The following is a 21687-nucleotide window of genomic DNA, read 5'->3' on the forward strand; positions in this document are numbered from 1 at the left end:
AAAAATAAATTGTTCAAGGCAAGGAAAAAAAAAAAAAAGTAGAGAAACATGACCAAAAGAGCTTAAAGATAAATATATGATTACTTCTGGTTATCTTTGGACTTGAAGAACTTGCATTTTTGCTAGTTCATTGTTGTAATAACAGGTGTGATGGCTTTTTTCAAGGCATGTTTCCTAAGTGTGTCTGGATTGCTGCTATTCAGGATTAGGATTTAGTCATGTAAGTTAGTTCGGCTATGACAAAGGAACATAATATGGGTCTTGCCTCAGATAGTTATTGCAATAATAAAGAAATGTCCTACTGAAGATCTGTTTATTTCTGCTTTTTTCTTTTACTGCTATTGTACAATTATGGGAAAATGTCCTAGCAAGTAGCTAGAAAAATCTAAGGGTAAGAATTGGCTTAATGTTATATGTGCAGTATTTCTCCACCTAACTCAAGCTTCATACTTATGTTTTTAACAAAATTACAGATCATAGGGAAAATGTGTAGTCTTTCAGCATGCAGGTGAACATAATATGATTTGTCTTTCATAAAACTCACAATTAAATATACTTATTTAAAAAGAACATCATGCATAGTTCTAATTTAGAAAAATAGCTTATTTATCAAGCACTTCTACTTTGAGGGTTAATGCACACTTGCATATAAACAAATGAGCAATTGATTTAGGAACATAATTTTGGCAAGAAAAGTGAAAATATACGTTTCTAAGACAAGTAGCAACAAACAAATTCTTCTTCTGCTTTTGTCTCAAAATTTTTCTTTTTTGCAAGACTAAAGGTAAACATTAGAAACTTGGGTGTTTCAAAAGCCCTCAGGAGCTCAGCAGTCATCTCTTAGGTAAGGCCTTTCCAGACTTCCCGTGGCAGCTGGGAGCATTTCCCCGGAGCCACAGTCTTCTCTTGCATGAATTTTCACAGTGCAGGCAAATCTATGGCTATTTATTTGCCTCCTAATGTACTCTGATCTCCCTGAATATAGAGATTCGATATTTTATCTCTCCATCATTAAAATAGGTAATACAGAAAGAAAATAAATAAGATAAAAACAGAAAGGGTCTATCCCTGCCCCCTGCCATGCCCATTGTGGTCTCAAATTATTGCAGACGCAGTTACCCTTGCCTATAGTACATCTGTCAACTCCTTTATCCATATAAAGCCGAACTTTCTTTATGATTCTGTTCTCATCTCTCTACTGCCATAGTATTTCTCAACTACATCCACTCTCATTGTTATCTCTTTTCTCTGACCTCACATTGCACCACATAGCTTATCTCTCTGTAAAATGTTTTGAATCACTCACTATCATTCCATTGTCTCAAATATTGTTTTGTATCTTCATGGGCAGCACTCCCAGGTAGAAATTTCTGTGATGATAAAGTATTCTTTTATCTGCACCATCTAAGATAGCAACAGTAACCATTGGCCACGTATGGCTATTGAACACTTGAAATATGGCTAGTGCAATTGTGAGTCAAATTTAATTTTAAAAAATTTTCATTAATTGACATTCAAATTTAAATAGTCACATGTGGCTAGTTGCTGACATTTTGGACAGTGTAATTCTAGAGCATGAAGCACAGTATTTGGCACACATAGCAAGTGACAGATAATACTTAATAATCAGACTATGTTCAAGAATTTGACAGGAAAATGTGTTGCTCTGGGAGAATGTTTATCAAATACTTGAGAAGATTAAAAGATCAAAATAAGAATAGAAAAAAAGAGACATTAAATTTATTGGGAAGAAATAATGAGTTAACTTGAGAGCAGAGGAAATTTAAGTGCCATAAGAAAAGCAAATTGACTAAGAAGAGACATAGCTGTAAAAATCCAAACTAATACTGGTATCCAAAATCCAGAGACATGGCTATTAAATATACCAGATTGATTCTCTCTTTTCTAAACTCAGAATATGAATTAATTAAAGAAGATTGAAGAACAGGATGAACAAAATGCAATAGATTCAACTACATTCTGTTAGAATTTCAATTAAAAATGTTTTATTTATTATTAGATCTTCTGAGAACATACTGTTATATTTAAATTTCATGGTATTGACTATCAAACTGTTATAGTTGAATTTTATTGTATTGACTATAGCTTGAAATATTTGGTTAGATATACTTTTACAGAAATACTTGATTCTTCTGTACCTTGGCTCTTTATAAATTATTTCTTTGTACATTTTGAATTCTAGTTACAAGCTGATTTTAATAACTTGTTTTTTCTATTAAAGCTATGGAATTCCAGTTTCCCTTGTTCATTTAATAAATATTTATTGAATGTTGTCTGTGGGCTAGCCTGCTAATCTTTGGGAATGTTCTAGTAAATGAGCCAAATGTGATCTTTGTCATCGTGGCACATGAATCTAGCAGGAAAAGTCAGGCTGGTCAATAAAAGCTAAGAAACATTACAAATATTGGCAATATTGACATGCTCAGCAGTATAGTTCCCAATTATACTCCTGGCTCCAAGAAAATGAGTCAGTGAAGAGCCTTGGAAGGTCTGTGTGTGAGGGCAGACTGAGAAATCTTCATGGATGAAACTTGGCTCTAGTTGACCTATAAAGAGTAACTGGGAGTTGGAGAGCAGTCAGGTAGGTAATAGGAATGTCACAGCATTACAGGTGAGAGAAACAACACAAATACAGTCCACACTGTGGGTGGGAAATAATCACAGAGAACTATCTTATCAACATAGACAGATATGTGATATTAGTAAATAGAAGCAGTCTATGCAGAGGATACCCAGTCTGATACAATGTTGGGATGCCCAGGTGAAGGTGATCCTGAAGATCTATAAATAAAGACCTAGAGCATAGGTCAGACATTGGAGAAGAAGCTACAGATTTGGGAAGTTTTTTAAAAAGATTTTATTTATTTATTCATGAGAGATACAGAGAGAGAGAGAGAGAGAGAGAGAGAGATAGAGACACAGACAGAGGGAGAAGCAGGCTCCATGCAGGGAGCACAACGTGGGACTCAATCTCGGGTCTCCAGGATCACACCCTGGGCCGAAGGCGGCACTAAACCTGCTGGGCCACCCGGACTGCCCAGATTTGGGAACTATTGACTAATTATGTTGCTTGAACCAATGACAGTGGTTAAATCTAGAGGGAGAGAGAAGATAGCCAGACCTTTAGTCTTAAATCTTTAGTCTTAAATCTGGGAACAAAAGAGAGAGCCTTGGAGGGGGGGAAAAAAACAGTAAATAATTTTTGTAAATTATAAAGTAGAGAGAGAAACAACTTACCAGAGCCAGAGGAAGGTATCTTTAAAGAATAACATCAAGCAGGTCATACGTTGACAAGTTGAAGAGAAGAAACTTGAGGAAAGTTTCCTAGATTTAGTAAGATCTTATAATATTTAATTTAGTCCATGATTATTTTGAAAGAGGAAATTCATTAAGATAGTAAACACAGAAGCCATTTTTCAGGAAATAAGGAGAGGAGAAGGTGCCAGGGGTGTGAAAGTAGGAAACCAATTTGGTCAACATTGAAAATACGAAAAGATTTCATAGAGGCTGGAAGACATAGTGGGCTATTTATTTGCTATCTTTAAAAGATAGGAGATCTAAACATGTTGAAGATGGAAAATAAGGAGTCTTTGGTGTTTTTGAAATTGAAGAATTCACTGGTCCTCACTGTGTTTGTTCTAAAGTTGAATCTCTCTTTTTCATTAAATCCTAGTGAATCCATTACAGAAGAAACCCTGAAAAAGGCAAAGGAGATTGGGTTCTCAGACAAGCAGATTTCAAAATGTCTCGGGCTGACTGAGGCCCAGACGAGGGAGCTGAGGTTAAAGAAAAACATCCACCCTTGGGTTAAACAGGTAAAGGAATTTCCCTTTCCTTGCAGGGGTAAACAGAGGCCCCAACATGTAGAGCCATTACCAATAGAAAGAGGGGTGGAATTCAAAAGTGATTCTACTGGTCCCATCGATGGCCAAGATGCCACAAATTTTATTCAGCATAGGATTGATTTCAGCTTTAAAGGGAAAGGTTGAAGGGGTGCTGGGACATAAAGGTAAACGTGAGTACATGGTTTTCTCTGCTCAAATGAAAAAAAAAATCAAAATGACCTCTCCTTTACTTTTTTGACCCATGTGCAAATATATCTGCGATAAGGTAAATCCTCAGTGTAATAGGAGGACTTGAAATACTCTAGCATGGTGGCTGACCTCTTGAAAAGAATGGTTATCTCTTTTGGCACTAACTTTTTACAGGGTAATACTTTATTTTAAGTGCCCCATCATTATGGTTCATTTAGTATTCATTGTGATAGGGTTGGGCATAATGAGCTCATCTAGTATGCATGACAATCACACAAGAACTTTCATAGGTGTAGCGTTGTGATTTTTTTTTTTTTTTTCTTTTTGGACTTTAGTAGAGGAAATGTAGAGGGATGCCTTGGCTTAAAGTACCACCAGCTGGTTTTTGTCCTTTAAAATCATTGACTTTTCTCCGTGTGCTCAGGGGCACATACATACCCTTTGGTCTCAGGCTTGATGCTGAATATATTCCGTTCAGCAATTATCTTCCTTCCTTCTCACCTGCCTTACACTCGCTTGGCCTGTTGGCCCTGAATTCTTGCTCACTAAGCTGAGCTCCTGGCCTTTGAGAACTGAATTGATTTACTTTTTCCAAATATGTTCAATGAGACCTTGTCCCCTTCCCCTCTTCCCCAGGCTTTAAGGTATTTGTGTCATCCTATTGCTCTGTGCCATAGGTAACTTAAATCCTATGCCTGAATTTGCAAACCAAAGACTTTCTTGCATACAGGTCATTTTGCTCTGCTCTGAGCTGCTTCAGACAGCTGTCTGGGTAAACCTTCCAGGTAACCAGTTGACTATATGACCATTTTGCTATGGACATGAGAAGTACTGCTGTAATCCATCAGTGATGCTCTGGGATGTGTGTACTGTTCCTTTATTGCTCAGGTGATAACTAGGTCATATCTTTGTTTCTCCACACAATCTCGTTTTCAGAATTAGAAAATAATTGAATTGTACCTACCGTTTCATTGTCTTTTTATCTGACAGTAAGAGGCATTAAAGGACTGCAGCACAATTTTTACTTTATTCTTGAAAAAAATACAACAAAGGGAATAAAATCCCAATTTATTCATTTTTTTCTCTTGCAGATCGATACACTGGCTGCAGAGTACCCATCAGTAACAAACTACCTGTATGTCACCTACAATGGTCAGGTGGGCACTGCCAAATTGTTAGATGCACAAGGCCCTAGATTTAGTGAATGGTCCACATGGGGGAATAGAAGTTTTGTGGTTTTGCTTATCTGTTAATGTTGGTATTAAAAATACATCATGTGGGTCAGATATGATCATGTCTTCCTATACTCGGTCTTTTCAGAACTGCCTTAAGATGGTGAAATCAAACAAGTGAAGATATGATAAGGATACCAGCTACATGAACATACAATTATGGTGTGTTCTCATGGCTATTTAATTAAAAAGATACTGAACTTATTTTTTTATGAATAAATTTATACTTACGGGTTCTCAGAGACTAGTAGGGGATACACATCAATAAGAGGAAGGATGAGAAAGGCAGACTCAGTGATGGGACAAAGAGTTTAATTTGGTTGAAGAAGAGCACACAATAACTTTTGTGTCTTTTTTTTTTTCCCTTCTCCTCAGGAGCATGATATCAATTTTGATGACCATGGCATGATGGTGTTGGGCTGTGGTCCATATCACATTGGTAAAGTGGTAACTTACATTTACATAGGACTTTACAGTTTATATAGTACTTTTCATATTCACGAATAGAGTACACATTCACTCAATTATTCCAAGGATGATGTAAAACAGATGCTGTTAGAAGAAATATTTTGCAAATTATTTGCAAGAAATGGGGGTTCAGAGAGGTAAAGCCCCAGTTGATATGGCTATTAAATGGTAGAAATGGGACTCAAATGCAGGTCTCCAATCTAACTCCTTCTCCCATTTCACTGTGTCCCCCTTTTATGTTTTCATCCTCATGAACTAAATTGAGCCTCTCACTGAGATTGGGGAATGAATTACACACTTTGACATTTTCTCATCTGGCAGTTTTACATAAAGATGTGTATTTGCTCAAGAACTTCATATATGAACCAGAAATTACATTTGTAGATGAGATCTATGAATATATGACTTCTGTTAGTATCAAACACAAAGAGCTTGTATCATTTGTGCATAGACAGAGCATTATATGATTTAATTAAAATATTATCACCACAAATTGTTACACCTCACCTGGTCACTTAAAATTAGACATTTAATAGCAATGTAATAATAACTTATAGTTACAAAGTATATAGTAAACAGACAATGATATTTCTGAACGAGTATATTATTTAACATCTAGTCTCACAAGTTATTCTAGTATGGAAATGATGAAATACAGAATTTAAAATGTATGTAGTCTTACTCTGTTACTTTAAACATAGTTTATTTTAGGTTTTACAATTAACCAAGTGCTTCAGGATATGCTACTTCAGCAATCTTTGGTCAAATATTGAAGTAGGTTGTAAGTGTTTATATCTTTACCACTTTAGTTATCTCATGGCTAAGTGGTCTACTGCTTTCTTCTCTAGACCTATCTTCCTTCCTATTCAAATTTTACCTAATTTATGTAACAGTTCTGCATTACCTTAGGACCCAGGGAAGACTAGCTAGGCTGATAATCAAGTCTATACTTAATTGATAGTGAAAATTAGCATGCTACTATCTTTGAGTAATTATTGTTCTGATAAGAATTTTTCGGAGACAAAATCCTAATGCAAAGGATTAATACAAATCCCAGAACTTTCAGTTCTGTGGCATCCCAGTAGAGTTGATATTTTGAGGTATTTAGGCCATTATTGTACTTCAAATTACTTTTTAGAAGGTCACTCACTCTGTATGGGGTGGCCTTGCCAAGCTAAAAGGATATGCTTGGAAAGGACAGGATTTTCCAATCAATCAAGATATGTCAGAGCTCCAAGGCACTTCAAGGATCATTGGGTTTAGACCTCAGACAGCAGAGTAAGTGGAATAACTAAAACAAGAACTCAAGTATTCTGATCACTAGCTGAGCTATTTTTGTGTACTGAGACCAGTACGTTCACTTTGAGTTCTTTTCCATAAATGAGGGGTTTTTTAAATCATTACATTAACTCCCATTAACTTTGAATTTGAATGTTTTAAATATGGAGATTACCAATTGCAGAACTTAGCATACAAAACAAGCCAACATATCATTGTTGTGTAATTAGCCTCTGTTTTTCCTACTATTAATATAGTGTGCATAATGGATCTGAAATTTACATTTTAGAGTTTTAAAAATTGCAATGAGAGGGCATTAGCTTCCTTTGCCTGGACTGACTGGCAATATCTTTCTGCTGCTCTCTGTGTTGTAACTTCGTTTCTCCACCCCTTTCCCAATCTCACCCTCTCTGCAGGCAGCAGTGTAGAATTTGATTGGTGTGCTGTCTCCAGCATCCGCACACTGCGTCAGCTAGGCAAGAAGACAGTGGTGGTGAATTGCAACCCTGAGACCGTGAGCACAGACTTTGATGAGTGTGACAAACTGTACTTTGAAGAGTTGTCTTTGGAGAGGATCCTAGACATATACCATCAGGAGGTAAAAAAAGAGAAAAAAAAAAAAGAAAGAAAAAAAGGGGGAAAAAGAAGAAAAATATATGCAGTGCATACTTTATAGGTGTAATATATATATAATATATATATTATATATATATATTAATGTTGTAATTCCCCGTAGGAGAAAGAGCTGCCAGTGTCTTCCACTGTCTAATTTTGTAGTGAAACTCTAAAAAAGTTATTCCAGCCTTAGAGTCTTGAGGTCCTGGCACAGAGTGATTTTTTTTTTTTTTAAGCATTCCAACAAGATTGAAAACTCTTCTTGGTAACTTGTGCTAGACACAGATTAACTATACAAGACAATCCCCCAAAATACTTTGCAGAATGATTTAATTGATCATCTAGACATACAATAAGCCTCATCTCTGTAGTTCACTTGTTGTTGTAGTTTAATAATGAATGGTCCCCAGAGGAGAGAAGTCAGTTGTTCACAAATGACCAGTAATTTTTTGTGCCATCAGATGAAGCCATTAGTCTTCAATTTAAGATTGATGAGTTCCTTCTGAATGATATCAGTACTTCTACAGCTTTTTCTGACAGTTATTCTTCTACCAGTCCTCTGATATTATTGAGAATATCTTCACTGTGAATTCCTATGATCACAGGTTACTATATATATGTCTATAGAACAAGTTAAAATATCTTACAGGTAAAAAAATAACTACTGGAAGATTTCAGAGTGATATCTAGGGGTTGTGTCCTTTGATGTGTTTACAGTTAATTTGCTACTATGGAGAATCATCCCTATGTATGAAATATGACCACTTGCAAAAAAAAAATACTGAATTAGGGCCATAGTACTTAAATTCAAGTTTTGAACTTACAATTCATTGAGTTGCTCAAGTTTCTTAAATTCTGTTTCATCTTTGTTGTTGTTGTTGTTATTAATGAACCAGATGATTGTATATATGTGCTCCGTGAAGGCACTGTGAAGATAATGAGATTTGTGACTGAAATCACATTGTAAAGTTCAGCGCTAGAACATGTGATGATTTTATTCCACTGAAGAAAAATAGACAAATTTAGTATGGATATATCATTATAGTTGTCCATTTGGGACTGGCCCACTTATCTTTTAATATAATGAAATTAAACCACTAGATAGAATATACATACTTTTTATTTCCCTTTTTGACATGATTTTTCTAATAATTTTTAAAGATTCATTTCAAACCAAATGCATTCTACAAATATTTCTTGAGTACCTTTTGAATACCAGGCTTAGCAGGATAGAGAGCCATAAAACTAGTTCCCTACCTTTAAGACATTAGAATAGAACTGGGACCCATAACATAAATATATGAAAAATTACATAGTTGTTTAAAAAATATTAACAAGGATTACAAGAATTACAGCGGGCATTTTACACATAATTAATTATTTCCCCTTGAAATGGTTTAAGGAAAGATTAAAAACTTCTACAACTGCCTTTGGATATGGTTATACATGGATATTAATGAGATCCTTTCATAATAACTGAGTTCAGTATGATGGTAAAAAATAAATTGGCCCTTCTTTGAAGTTAATTGTCATTTATAGTGCTACTATTTAAGATATTTTTAAATGTTATATTGGAGAATTTAAGAACAATATTCCATTGATGTGTTTGTTAGACTATCTCACCGGAAATGTTATTTTAACATATACACATATCATACACACATGTATGTACATTTCCTTCTATGAGGTTGTTGTGTATCCCTTCACAACCTCCAGGAGACTGCCATAATCCATCTTTGGGTGATGCTAAAGGCACTGAAACATTCAGTAGTAAATCTGCAGAAAATTGGAAGACATCTAAACTTACTCAAAAACACACATTTGAGTCACTTTAGAATGGCAATAGGCTACATAGCTACATAGGTTGATAGAAAGTATGATGACTCTCCTTGTCTAGGTCTCTTGGTCTAGTTCAGGACCAACACTATTTCCATGGCAACAAGGATGCACCTCTAAAAATGTAAGGGGGAGTCAGAAAAGTGACATGCTGTGTGAGTAAAGCAGACTGGGTTGGTTAATAGAGCATTCACTCTTGATCTCAAGCTTCATGTTAGGTATGCAGCCTACTAAAATAACAAAAAAAGAAGTCTTGATCTAAGATGGAGTGAAGGGTGTCCTTATTACTTTTTAAAAAGATTTTATTTATATATTTGAGAGAGGCAAGATAGCAAGAGAGAGCATGAACAAGGAGGAGAGGAAGAAGCCGGTTCCCTGCTGAGCAGGGAGCCTGACCCAGAGGTCAATCCCAGGACCCTGGGACATGACCTAAACCAAAGGCAAATGCTTAGCAGACTAAGGCACTCAGGCACCCCAGAAGGAATCCTTGTGCTAAACTCTCCTTCCCGCTTGTTATTTTTTTTAAATAGAAAATGTTACAGTGATATATTTTTTTGGCTGCAGACATTTTTTATACTTTACAAAGAGCAATCATTAGAAAACTTAAGTCATTTATTCCTTGTGATTGCATTCATGGATTCTTACTCCTTGAGAAGAAACTTGCATTGTGATTTTTTTCCCCTTAATTTTGGTGTTGAGTCAAGAAAATGAGAAGTGGTGACTGCTATCTACGAGGCTTTGACAGATGATATTTTGTCTAGTTCACAATTTTGCTTAGGGTGCTTCTTAAAAGGGAGAGATATTCTCAAGTTATTTTGAGATATATGAGTTGAAAATTATGACATTATTTATAGAAGTTGCAACACTGTGCTTCTCTTTTATTAGATCTATTATTAAATCTATTTTCTAGGGATGAATTGTGCAATAATCTTTACAGGCTACAATAATGAATAAGAATCACACAGGTCCTGGGTTGCCTGGGTGGCTTAGTTATTTAAGTGGCCAACTCTTGATTTTGGCTCTGGTCAGGATCTCAGGGTCTGGAGATGGAGCCCTGGGTTGGGCTCTGTGCTCAGTGGGGAGCCTGCTTGGAATTCTCTCTCTCTCTGCCACTCCCCCCACTTGCTTGCACGGTCTCTTTCTATATAAATAAATAAATCTTTAAAAAAGAAAAAAAGACTCACAGTTCCTGTCTTAACTTCACATTCTCCTTTTTTTCTTTGGAGAGTCATGGTTTGAAAAGTTATGTAAATGAACATTAATTTTCTTCTATATCTCAGTCCCAGATAAGACCCATTTATTATTTTTTTTCATTTGTTCATTAAAAACCAGATTGAATCTGAGAACGCCAGGCAATATACCTGACACCTCATGATGTCCCTATCTGGTTGGAATCCTTAATTTTTCTTGCTTCTGCAATGAATAATTTACTGGATCATACCCCTTAAAATGTACTCTGATTAATGATATAATTGTTCTATTTTTAATACCTAATGCTATATGTATATATATGTATACAGTGGCACTCTGTAACACAATTTGAGTTAAATGAATGAATGATAAACATTCATTAATGATAGACAAAACCCATTAAAGAATGTATGACTCTAAACTAGAATTGAATTTTTGGCACTCTGTAACACAATTTGAGTTAAATGAATGAATGATAAACATTCATTAATGATAGACAAAACCCATTAAAGAATGTATGACTCTAAACTAGAATTGAATTTCATTCCTAGCATTTGATTTAACTATAGTTAAATATAATCTTAAAGGTCTACCTGAAGTGTTGAAAATTAAAGTGTTTTATTAAAATGTGAACTACTAAGATAATAAGGGATGGTAAAGATAATAAATCAGTCTCAAAGACAGATGTACAAAGAGTAGAGTTTTGTAAGTTAGAGATAATACACAAAATTACAAAAATCTGGGCCATCTTTCAATGAATTAAATGCTATTTATATTAGTAAAATAAATTTTCTCCCTTGCATTCTGTCCATAATTTGCCCACAAAAATAAGGACAAACCAAAGTACTAAAACTACATTTGTGGTGTGATTGCATTTGAATACCGTTTCAGAAATATTCTTGTGTGGTGTTACCTCAGCTTAGTGATATCAAGTTTTTTTTTTTTTTTTTTTTTTTTTTTTAAAAAAAGGAAACTAAACTGAGTAAAAAGATACAAACAAATCCAGGTAAGATCAATGAAACTTTGGGACCCTGATGGAATTAATGATAATTTACCCATGTGGGATACCAAGTTCTTTTTCCTAAGTCCCTGGTAGTTCTGTGCTAGTGTTGGGGCCAATTTGAGATGAAATTCTTTTACAAAGCTGTCCTATATTAACTTCATCCTACAAATATGTTCTCTTGTACTGACTTATTTTTGCTGTGAGGACAAAACCTACGACTACACCTTCAACCATTACTCTAAAACATCCTGTAGATGTATTTGTGTTTCCAGTGATGATCTTTATTTGTACATGTAGTCAATGATGAGAATGGGATTTTGCAGAGGAAGTTTTTCTACTACTTTTCAAAAAGAATGTTTTAGAAATAGCTCTCCTTGTGTCCTCTAACATTAATCACCTTTGAAACCAAGCAGAAAAATAGAGATAGCTTGAGATTCAAATATTTGGTTTATTAGTTAAACATAGCTGCTTTATAGTGTGTAGAATGGAGTTCTAGAACTGGCTTTGTATTTGCTAGGTAAGAAATATGGGCAAATCATTTTCATCTTCACTGAGCCTCAGTTTCTTTAGCTGTAAAATGGGGAGAGTAATAACTGCTTCAGAGGGATATGGTAAAGGTCAAAACAGATGGTCTAGGGCAAATAGTAATATTCTTAATGAATAGCAGCTTCTTATGCTATTACTGTTTTGAAAGTTGCTAATTTGTTGAAAAATAAAAATCAATTTCATAGAGCATTTCAAAAAGTGTTAGTGTATTTATTAATCAAAGACTTTTCACTCAACTTTGAGCTCCTATTTAGTGCAATGGACCCCTATTTTTACTTATGGGTTCATACTTCTCTTTTAATACTTCTCTTTTAGAAATTACTTTGAAGGGTTTCACATAAGAAATTTTTGTATGCATTTAATTGAAAAATTAGTTTTTAAGCCTCTAAAATATTAACTCTGCTAATAAACTAAAAATAATAAGCAAATAAAAACATCATTACAGCACACAGAGTAAATCTTCTTAAAGGTTTTGCAGAGATGTATATTGAACATAAAAAATGATAAAAGGAGCGTAGGTGCACTTATAAATATGCAGAACTGTGGATTATTGTTTTCCATACTGTTTACAGTGCATTTAAGCACTCAATTGTAGGGTGTTTGCTTAGGCAGTACTATAATTTCTCTCATCAAAGAGAAATTAGCTTTATCCCTTTTAAGACTATTTCAGAATTATTTCAAATAATGATAAAATATATTTGGTACATATCTATTACTTCAGCACTTCTGATATGCATTAGTAGGTTATTAAGGCAAATACAAATTATTTCAAGATCAATGGCCTATCAGATATAATAATATTTTCTAATATTAATAACAATGTCTTATTTATGCACTTACAGTGTGTAAGGTTTTTAATGTTTTTTTTCTTATTTAACTTATAAAGTGACCTTGTGAAGCAGACCGATATTATTATTCTAATTGTACAGACACGAAGACTGAACATCAGAAGGAACTTCTTTTTTTTTTTAAATCTGGAAGTTTTGACTATTAATAGGAGATTAAGGTTAAAGATTCAGACACTGCTTTTAAGGCAAATAGTAAGGAAACAGGAACGAGGATCAGTTATTGGGTATTGTAGACAAGTGCTAAGGTAGCCGTAAAGGAGAGAAGAGGTAAAAATGGGAGGTAGGATTGAGACTGGACTTTTGTGTAGGGGTGGTGGAGTTTGGTTAAGGGAGAGGGGACAAAAAGAGAGGCAGCAAAGGTACGGGAAGGTTAATGAGGGCAGAGGGCTTGCTAACAGGCATGCACATAGTTGGGGACACCCCACGCAGGAGATCTTTCTTGGTGCTGAGAATGGTGACAGATAAGGCTGGAGACTCTTCATTTAACATTGATGGTCATGAGACTACACTTTGTCCTTCAGGCATAAGGAAACTTTGGAGAACTCAAGTATAGGAGTAACTTGGTGAAGCAATTTTGTAGGATGATTGATCTGAATATGAAGGGCTGGGGTAGAAGGAACGGGAGAGGCGAGCTTTAGAAGGGGAGATCTATGTCCCTTTAGGAAATTACAACAGTAGTCCAAGGAGCACTTGATGGTAGTAGAGTTCGTGGAGAAAATATTAATTGTCTTTATTTCCTTTCTCTAATTGTCATGCACATAAATGTCACACATTCATGTGCGGTTGTATGAAAGTCTGACACGGTGATGATACGTAGTTGTATGGAAGTCGCACACAGATTTTTTGTAAGTGCCTGGAAAGAATTAAGTTTATTTATCTCCTTGTGACATCATTTGACACTCTCCATTGATGGGAGAAATGAAATGCTCCCAACACTTTGTTAAACATTTTCAGTATGGAAACGAAGGCAATGGTTCATTCATCATGTGACCTCAGTGGCCAATGTCATGGGCGTTTTTTCCAGGCATGTGGTGGCTGCATCATCTCCGTTGGGGGTCAGATTCCAAACAACCTGGCAGTCCCTCTGTACAAGAATGGTGTCAAGATCATGGGCACAAGCCCTCTGCAGATCGACAGGGCTGAGGATCGCTCCATCTTCTCAGCTGTCTTGGATGAGCTGAAGGTGGCTCAGGCACCCTGGAAAGCTGTTAACACTTTGGTAAGGAGAGAAACACAAATCTGTTTTTAATGGTCACTTTTGAAGAGTTGTAACCTGAATGTTAACAACTGCAGATGCTAACTGCAGAGCAGAGAGAAGGCTCTTGTGCCTGGTGACTTTACTTTAAAGTTGGTATATTTCCGTGACTGCAGTTGAATGCAGGTTATAAGTTGGTGAGACTATTCTCATTAAGATTCGGACAATGAAAAACATTCAAACTAGTTTTGAGCGTGATTGAGATTTACAATTAGAAACCAGGAATTTTATGTATTTCAATGTCCAATTTACATTTTAATGGTGTCTTTTGAGAGGAAGGGTGGAAAGAATTGTGTTACCATTTGTCCTAAAGATGCCTTTCTGCAGTTCTATTGAGTATTTTAAACTATTCATGCACTTTTTTGTTGTTGTTTCCATTCATTAGAATGAAGCTCTGGAATTTGCAAGCTCCGTGGGCTACCCCTGCTTGTTGAGACCTTCCTATGTTTTGAGGTAATATATTGTTTTCCCAAAGTAATGATTTCAAAATTAGGAGATGCAGAACTATGTGCTGTATGCTAATAGCATTTGGCTTTGTTGTGTAGTAACTTGTAAATCCATCCACAAACCCCAAGTCAACATGGCAGATAGAGGATGTATGCGTGGTCCTTCAGCGTACTGCTTTTCTGTCAGAGGGTGGCAATAAGTCTACAGTCCTACATCTTAGAAGCATAGCGTAGGGCATCTCCTTGCCAGACTGAGGGAGGATAGTTTTACATTAGAGAAGAGAACAATTAAAAAAAAACCCAAAAGCATAAACCAAAACAAATCAAACTTGGGATTTTTCTCCCCAGTACCTGTTTTCTCATCAGCAGACTTGGCAGCTTATCTCTGACTATTGTCAGCACCTTCTGATGGGGCCTCTAGTTTGAATTTTTGAGTTTTGAGATCACATTTTTTTTTTTTTTTTGGAGATGAATTGTAATGGTGAGGGACAGGGACAGTGAGGATCTTTTATATTAAACTTTGAAACGAAGTTCTATCATCAAAAGAGAAGTTGTGAATTATCACTTACTCTCTTCAGATGTTACCACATGTAAGGATCGACTTCACTGAACAGGGGATAATAAGAGAAACACAATTTGCTGTGCACAATTTGAAAGTGTAAATGGAATTTGAGATGGGATCCTTTAAAATAATGAAAAATTTGAAATGAGGTGGAAAGCTTTTCTTTTTATTTAAATGACATTTTGTGTAAATCTCAGTCAAATAATACTTTTTTGAGGTATTAATGTAAGTTAATTTAAGCAACACACAGACATTTAGGGGAGGGTTGCAGAAAGCAGCTTTGAGTATTGTGCTTCCTTTCTCATCTCTGCAATCTGTCTCTTTAGGACAGATTTCTATCCTGTGAATTATCAATGTTATTGCCTTAGCCTTCCTGTCTTGAGTAGATGGAAATTAAAAGCTCTTTGTGCAAAAATTTGCAATAGAGTAGAAAAGGTAAAGAAAATGCTACTTTAAAAAAAATATATTTTATTTATTTATTCATGAGAGGCAGAGACATAGGCAGAGGGAGAAGCAGGTTCCCTGTGGGGAGCTCGATGCTGGACTCAATCCCAGGACCCTGAGATCACTATCTGAGCCAAAGGCAAATGCTCAACCACTGAGCCACCTAGGCACCCCAAGAAAATGCTACTTTTTAAAAAGAACTGGAAAGTAGTATTTTTCTTCCATATTTTTCCTTCCTCTTTCCTCCATCTTTCTTCTCTTCCTATTACACTTTGAAAATACCCAAATTCAGCATAAATTGACATAAGCATTCTTTCTCACATAATTAGTAAGAAGGATATAGTTGAATTCCTTACAGTCAGATACTGTACATTATATTTGCAAATGTTACTAACAATTGTATTCTTTTGTAAGCTGGTTGGTAGTAGAATGACCTTTTTTGGTGATAGACCTGTGGGTTAAGATCAGCCATTGTCAATGACCTCCGAAGAAGCAGGGTAAAATTAGCTAGATCCTAGGGTGCCTGGGTGGCTGAGTCGGTAAAGCATCTGACTCTTGGTTTTGGCTCAGGTCAAGATCTCAGGCTTATGAGATAGAGCCCCGTGTCAGGCTCCAAGCTCAGCATGGAGTCTGCTTGAGTCTCTCCCTCTGCCCCTCCCTGCATGCTCTCTCCCTCTTTCTCTCTCTCTCAAATAAATAGATAAATCTTTTAACAATAACAAAAAAAGGAATAGCTAGATCCTAGGATGAATCTTGTAAAGGTTTAAGAATTACGTGGAACCAGCAGAGTGAAAACATCAATTCTGAAAGGATACTTTGGGATACGCCTATTTCTACAGCTACATGGTTCTCTTTGGACATTATCACAGCTCTCACCCTCAACTTGGGTGACTCTTTACTTTAGTTGATTGTTCTGGTGATTAAATGGAGTAATGACTCAATTTGGGAAAAAGCATCTTCTTAGTCCAGACTGAAACAGAGATTGCCTGGAACTGTTCTGAGAAGCAATCAAGTCTAGCATGCTTTGTTCCCAAAGTCGTGAAAGAAACTTACCTGTCCTTCTCTCCTTTCCAGTGGGTCAGCCATGAACGTGGTATTCTCCGAGGATGAAATGAAAAAATTCCTAGAGGAGGCCACTAGAGTGTCTCAGGTAGTGTCTGATTTCTTCTTGGTGACTTTTACTTTTGTTAATTTCTACTTTATTTCATATGTCTTTCTTTTCACACCATGTTAAGATGGTTTTCCCTTTTTTTTCACCACCCAGTAGTCTCCTATATGTGGGGATAAGAAAAGTCAAATGCATTTAATTGTGTTTAGATCCTTAGGGTTAGTGGAAGAAGAAGACCAGTGCATACTGATCACAACATTTATCTGGTGTTAGACTCCAGGAGTGAGTGATACTGGATAAGCATCCTTGTCTGTTCATAACTTAGATGTTGATCAAGTTATCACTGGGTTCCTAGCCTCAAGGACTACCCAACCAAGCTAATCATGTATCAGTGAGAGCTTTCCTGGTTTCCAATTCTCACACTTGAAGAAACTTTGCCTTAGTCAGCCCTGCAATTTTAATAGTAAACTCCTTTGCTCACATATTGATTTTTTTTTTCACTTTGGACATTCCATTTGTCAATTAATAAAAATGTTTATAATTTTTTGGTGATTCAACTGCCTTCCTCCCTTGCCCTCAGTTTTTACTTTCTCCCTTATAGCCTCAGTGTGATCCATTTAGGATTTACCCAGTGGGGTTATTGATCTGTAGACCTTGTACTGTAAAGGATGAAAGTAATGTTTTCCTTTTAAAAGCTTTCAAAAGCTTGTTGGGTTTTTTTTTTTTTTTTTTTTTTTTTTTAAGAGAGAGAGAGAGAGAGCACAATTCATAGAGAGGAGTTTGATGTTAGGCAAGTGGAATTGGAGGGAGCTGAAGAGTGAAGTCAGAAGCAGTTCAAAGAAAGAGCATGGACTGTTCCTGCTCATGAATCCAGACATCCCTTCTGTATGGTGGTTACTCCCCAAGGACATCAGGTCAGTGAAGAGAGTAGATAAAGATAGAGGGTGAGAAAGACAAAGAATGCAAAAAAAGAAAACCAAGTAGATTTTGAATTCACTTCTGTATGAAAGTCAGATAGCTGAGGAGGGAATCTCTCCAGTGGGCCTGTTTTCATTAATGTGCACTGGAGCAAGACACTGTCTTCTTCCTTTTTGAGAAGCCAGTAGTTAGACCCAGCTGGGCTCATGTAAATGAGGAGGCAGGTCTCCTCTCTTTTCTGCCTGGGACACTGCATCTCACAGGGCCTCTACTCATAGAATAGTTTTAAAACTATTTTTTCTGCTAGCATATAGAAAGAATCCCTACTGGACCAAAGGTTTATAATGGGGATGTCCTGACTGAGTGCATTCTGATTCAATTCTCCCCTTCAAACTATAGCAAAATCTGGTATACCCCAATCGGTGAATCTAGAATAAAATCAACTCCCATCAATCATTCATCTATTTATGTATTCACTCATGTTTAGCACCTGCTATATAATGGCATTGTTCTCAGTATCAGGGGCCACACTCATACAAAGAGAGATACAGTCTGCTCTCACAGAGGACTCTCTTTGCTAGGGACATCAGGCTTCAAATAATTACAATAATATATAATGAGCATTGCAATAAGAAAACACAGAATGCTGAGGGTGAGTGTACATGCATTGGAATGCACCCCTAAAGAAGGGCTTTTTAAAATTAATTTAAAATGGTTGATTTAGAATTAACTGGTTGAAAGGTTTACATTGTGGGTGTGAGTAGGAAGAAAGGACAGCACAGGTAAAGGTTCAAAGCTGACAGATAGCATGGAGTTTCTAGAAACTGATAAAGTATTTAGTTATGTGGCTAGCACACTGCGCATGGGGGAGGAGTAGATAGAGTAGGCAGGGAACAGATAAAGAGAACTATGTCCATTATAATGAGTTTGGGGCCAGACTGCATTCATGGAAAAAGGTTAGGGGCTCTTGCCAGAGCTCAGGGTAGAGATGACAGCACCTTGGAGCAGAGTAAAGATAGTAAAGATAAAAGCTAAGTACACATATTCTAGAAGTATTGAGAATGTTCATAGAAGGCAATTAGGGAGTGCATGGAGGTAGAAGGTAAAAGAGTATCTGAAAAGGATGACTCCTGAGCTGGTGCCTTGGACAGCTGGATGGATGGTGGTACCACTTATTAAAATCGGGAATACTGGAGAAGGAGAAATTTTAGGGAAGGAAATCATATACTTTATTTTTTGACCTTTGCTTTAAGGTGCCTGTGAGGAATCCGAGTGGAGATGCTTCAAAAGCAGTGGGTTATACAAGGTCATGGCTACCTCTAGAGATGTACATAAAATTTTGGAATTAAGTAGTGTATTGGTTTAGTCAAAGATTTGAGAATGGAAGTGATCATCAAGAAGAGAGCATAGAGGAAGAGGAATGACTAAGAGAGACAAGAGGGATACACATGTAAGGGCTAAATAGAGAAAAAAGAACCATGAAGGAGCCTAACAAGGAAGGAAAGGTAGTTTATAGATATCAAAGGAAGAAAGTGTCTTCAGAAGGCCAACAATTTATAATGCTGCAGAAAGATTGAAATTTATTAAGAAATCTTCTTTCTCATTATAGCCAGGACTATTTTAGAGATTTGTTCAAATGCCCAGCATGGTAGATGCTGTGTCATTGCCCCACTCAGATCCCTTTACCTGTGGAAGCACCTGTCCCTAACTGTAGTGATTGCTGATAACACTTACCAGCTTGTGCCTCTTCTCTGAGTAATTCTCAGTCATATGGAAGCTTCATCAACAAGGAGGCAAGATCTGTCACCTCAGCACCGCCCTTAAAATGCTAGATAGCAATTGACCTTTGCCTCCAAGTGGGACTTCCTCTGTGTTGCAATTCACCCTCTAGAGCCCCCCTGTAGGGTAAGGCCAAGTCCAATTTCCACTGAGACCATGGATGTACTAGCTTTTTCCTGCTGCCCCATCCTGTTTTTCTGACTCTCTTTATAAATCACTTGAACAAGAATCTCTGTCTCAGAGTTGGCTAGAGAAGCTAAGACAGCTGGTAAACTTTATCTTTTTTTTTTTTTTTCGAAGTTATGCTATTATCATCAGAATATAGGGGGAAAATCCCATAGAGGTCTCAGTACAGCTCCAGTAAGCCTGCTGCAGTAAGCATCAAATATTTAAAGAAGATGGAACAGAGATGGAATCTTTTTTTTTTCTTGACTAATAAACAGTTGCATGTCCAATGGGCTTTTGAAGAAAAGAAAGTATGGAAATTTGTCACATTTAATAGAAGAGAGAAGCTTATTTATGGCAGAAGATATTGGTTCTTTTGAATTTTCCACAAAATTCCTTTCTACTTCAAGGATTCTATTAAAGGAGATAAGATATATTAAATTGAACACATATGCATGAAATGAACTCCATGATAGTGGCCAAGAGGGACTTGTTCAGAAAAGGAGATGTTTGGAGAAGGCTTAGGGAGGTAGCATTTAAGCCAGGCCTTGAAGCATGAGTTGACATTTGAAAGAAGGAGCTAAGGAGAGACGGTGGAGTGCATTTGGGGAAGAGAGGCACGCAAACACCATGCTTTAGAAGTGGATTAAGGCATGTCAACTCCAAGTAATGGATTCCATCTTTGACCTAACCAAACTGGAACAAAATGAGATTCTCCCCCTAAATTCTTTCACAATCTCCTGGAGAGAACTGATTTAGGAAATTGCAGTGCTTGGAAAGATGAATGTAAGAAGAGAAAAAGAACTTGAACCAAGAAAAATATATAATTGTAACCAAATAAAATAGAGAGATGGTCATGACTCTGGGAACAGATAAAGGGCCCCCCATTCAGCCCTCTCCATAGCCCCCTCTTTCCTCTCACTCACTGAAATGTCTATATTTGAAATTTCAGCACTGATGTTCAATTGACGGAGTACTCACAATTGAAGAAAGACCTTCTGCCTCATGGAAAGCAGAGCATGACCTTGTTTTTACCAAATGAAAGAAAAAAATGGCTAATGAGTCTGTGTAGTGTGTTTAGCATTAAGATCTTTACAAGTATTACCCTGGGATTTACTTAAATATACAATTTTTACTTGACACTGTACACACAATGTCTGCCCTTGTGTTTTCCTTGATGACAGGAACACCCAGTGGTGCTGACAAAATTTATCGAAGGGGCCCGGGAAGTAGAAATGGATGCTGTTGGCAAAGATGGAAGAGTAAGTGCTTTATCACCAGATCCCAGATCCCTGCCATCCCATCAAGTTTCTTTTTTGTTGTTGTTCTTTGAAACAACACAGATTAAAGGTCATGATTTCTATAAAACAGGTCTCTAAAAATAGTGGATGAGTTGCTCAGTGCAAAAAAATTTTCAAATTCACTGACAATTTAGTTGATGTGTCATGGGCATCATATATCCTGTGTTTCATACTGTTAGAATTTCTCTTTGATGATATTCAAAATTAATTATCGTCCTGTACTCATCATTCTTTTTGAATAGACTTTTCTCTCTCATTTTCTTTTGTCTGTGGGTTTCCTTTTATGTTTCAATGGGTATTATAAAAACATCCAATACTTTTCTTTCTGAAGTTCCTAATTGAATCCCTAGTTTTTCTCCTCTCTTGATTTCCCAGCCTCCACCTTTTTATTGCATTAATAAAGACAAAACTAAACAGAGTAGGGTGGATAAGGATAATAACATAAAATTAGCTCACCACATCACATCTTGTATTGCTAGTACAACGATGCTTCCAACTTGAGGGAAAAATGAAAATGTGAAGAGTACTTTCCTTTAGTTTTCTAGTTGTACTAATAAGGCATTTATGATTTATCTTGAAATATAAGAAGTTATGTTTTAGAGAGTCCATGTCATTTTATTTGCTTTAATGAAAAATT

General features: G+C 36.3%; 1 protein-coding gene across 1 annotated transcript in view; it reads left to right on the forward strand.

The window, feature by feature from the left end:
• The window catches only part of CPS1 (carbamoyl-phosphate synthase 1), a 120155-nt gene that overhangs the window by 76175 nt on the left and 22293 nt on the right, over positions 1–21687 (forward strand). Inside the window, exons 22-29 of the mRNA XM_038585639.1 lie at positions 3695–3836; positions 5147–5212; positions 5663–5726; positions 7450–7631; positions 14097–14291; positions 14713–14780; positions 16854–16929; positions 20934–21011. Coding sequence (XP_038441567.1) covers positions 3695–3836; positions 5147–5212; positions 5663–5726; positions 7450–7631; positions 14097–14291; positions 14713–14780; positions 16854–16929; positions 20934–21011 — 871 coding nt within the window. The remainder of the gene's footprint in view (positions 1–3694; positions 3837–5146; positions 5213–5662; positions 5727–7449; positions 7632–14096; positions 14292–14712; positions 14781–16853; positions 16930–20933; positions 21012–21687) is intronic.

This window comes from Canis lupus, chromosome 37 (assembly GCF_011100685.1).
Source record: "Canis lupus familiaris isolate Mischka breed German Shepherd chromosome 37, alternate assembly UU_Cfam_GSD_1.0, whole genome shotgun sequence".
NCBI classification, from domain to species: domain Eukaryota; kingdom Metazoa; phylum Chordata; class Mammalia; order Carnivora; family Canidae; genus Canis; species Canis lupus.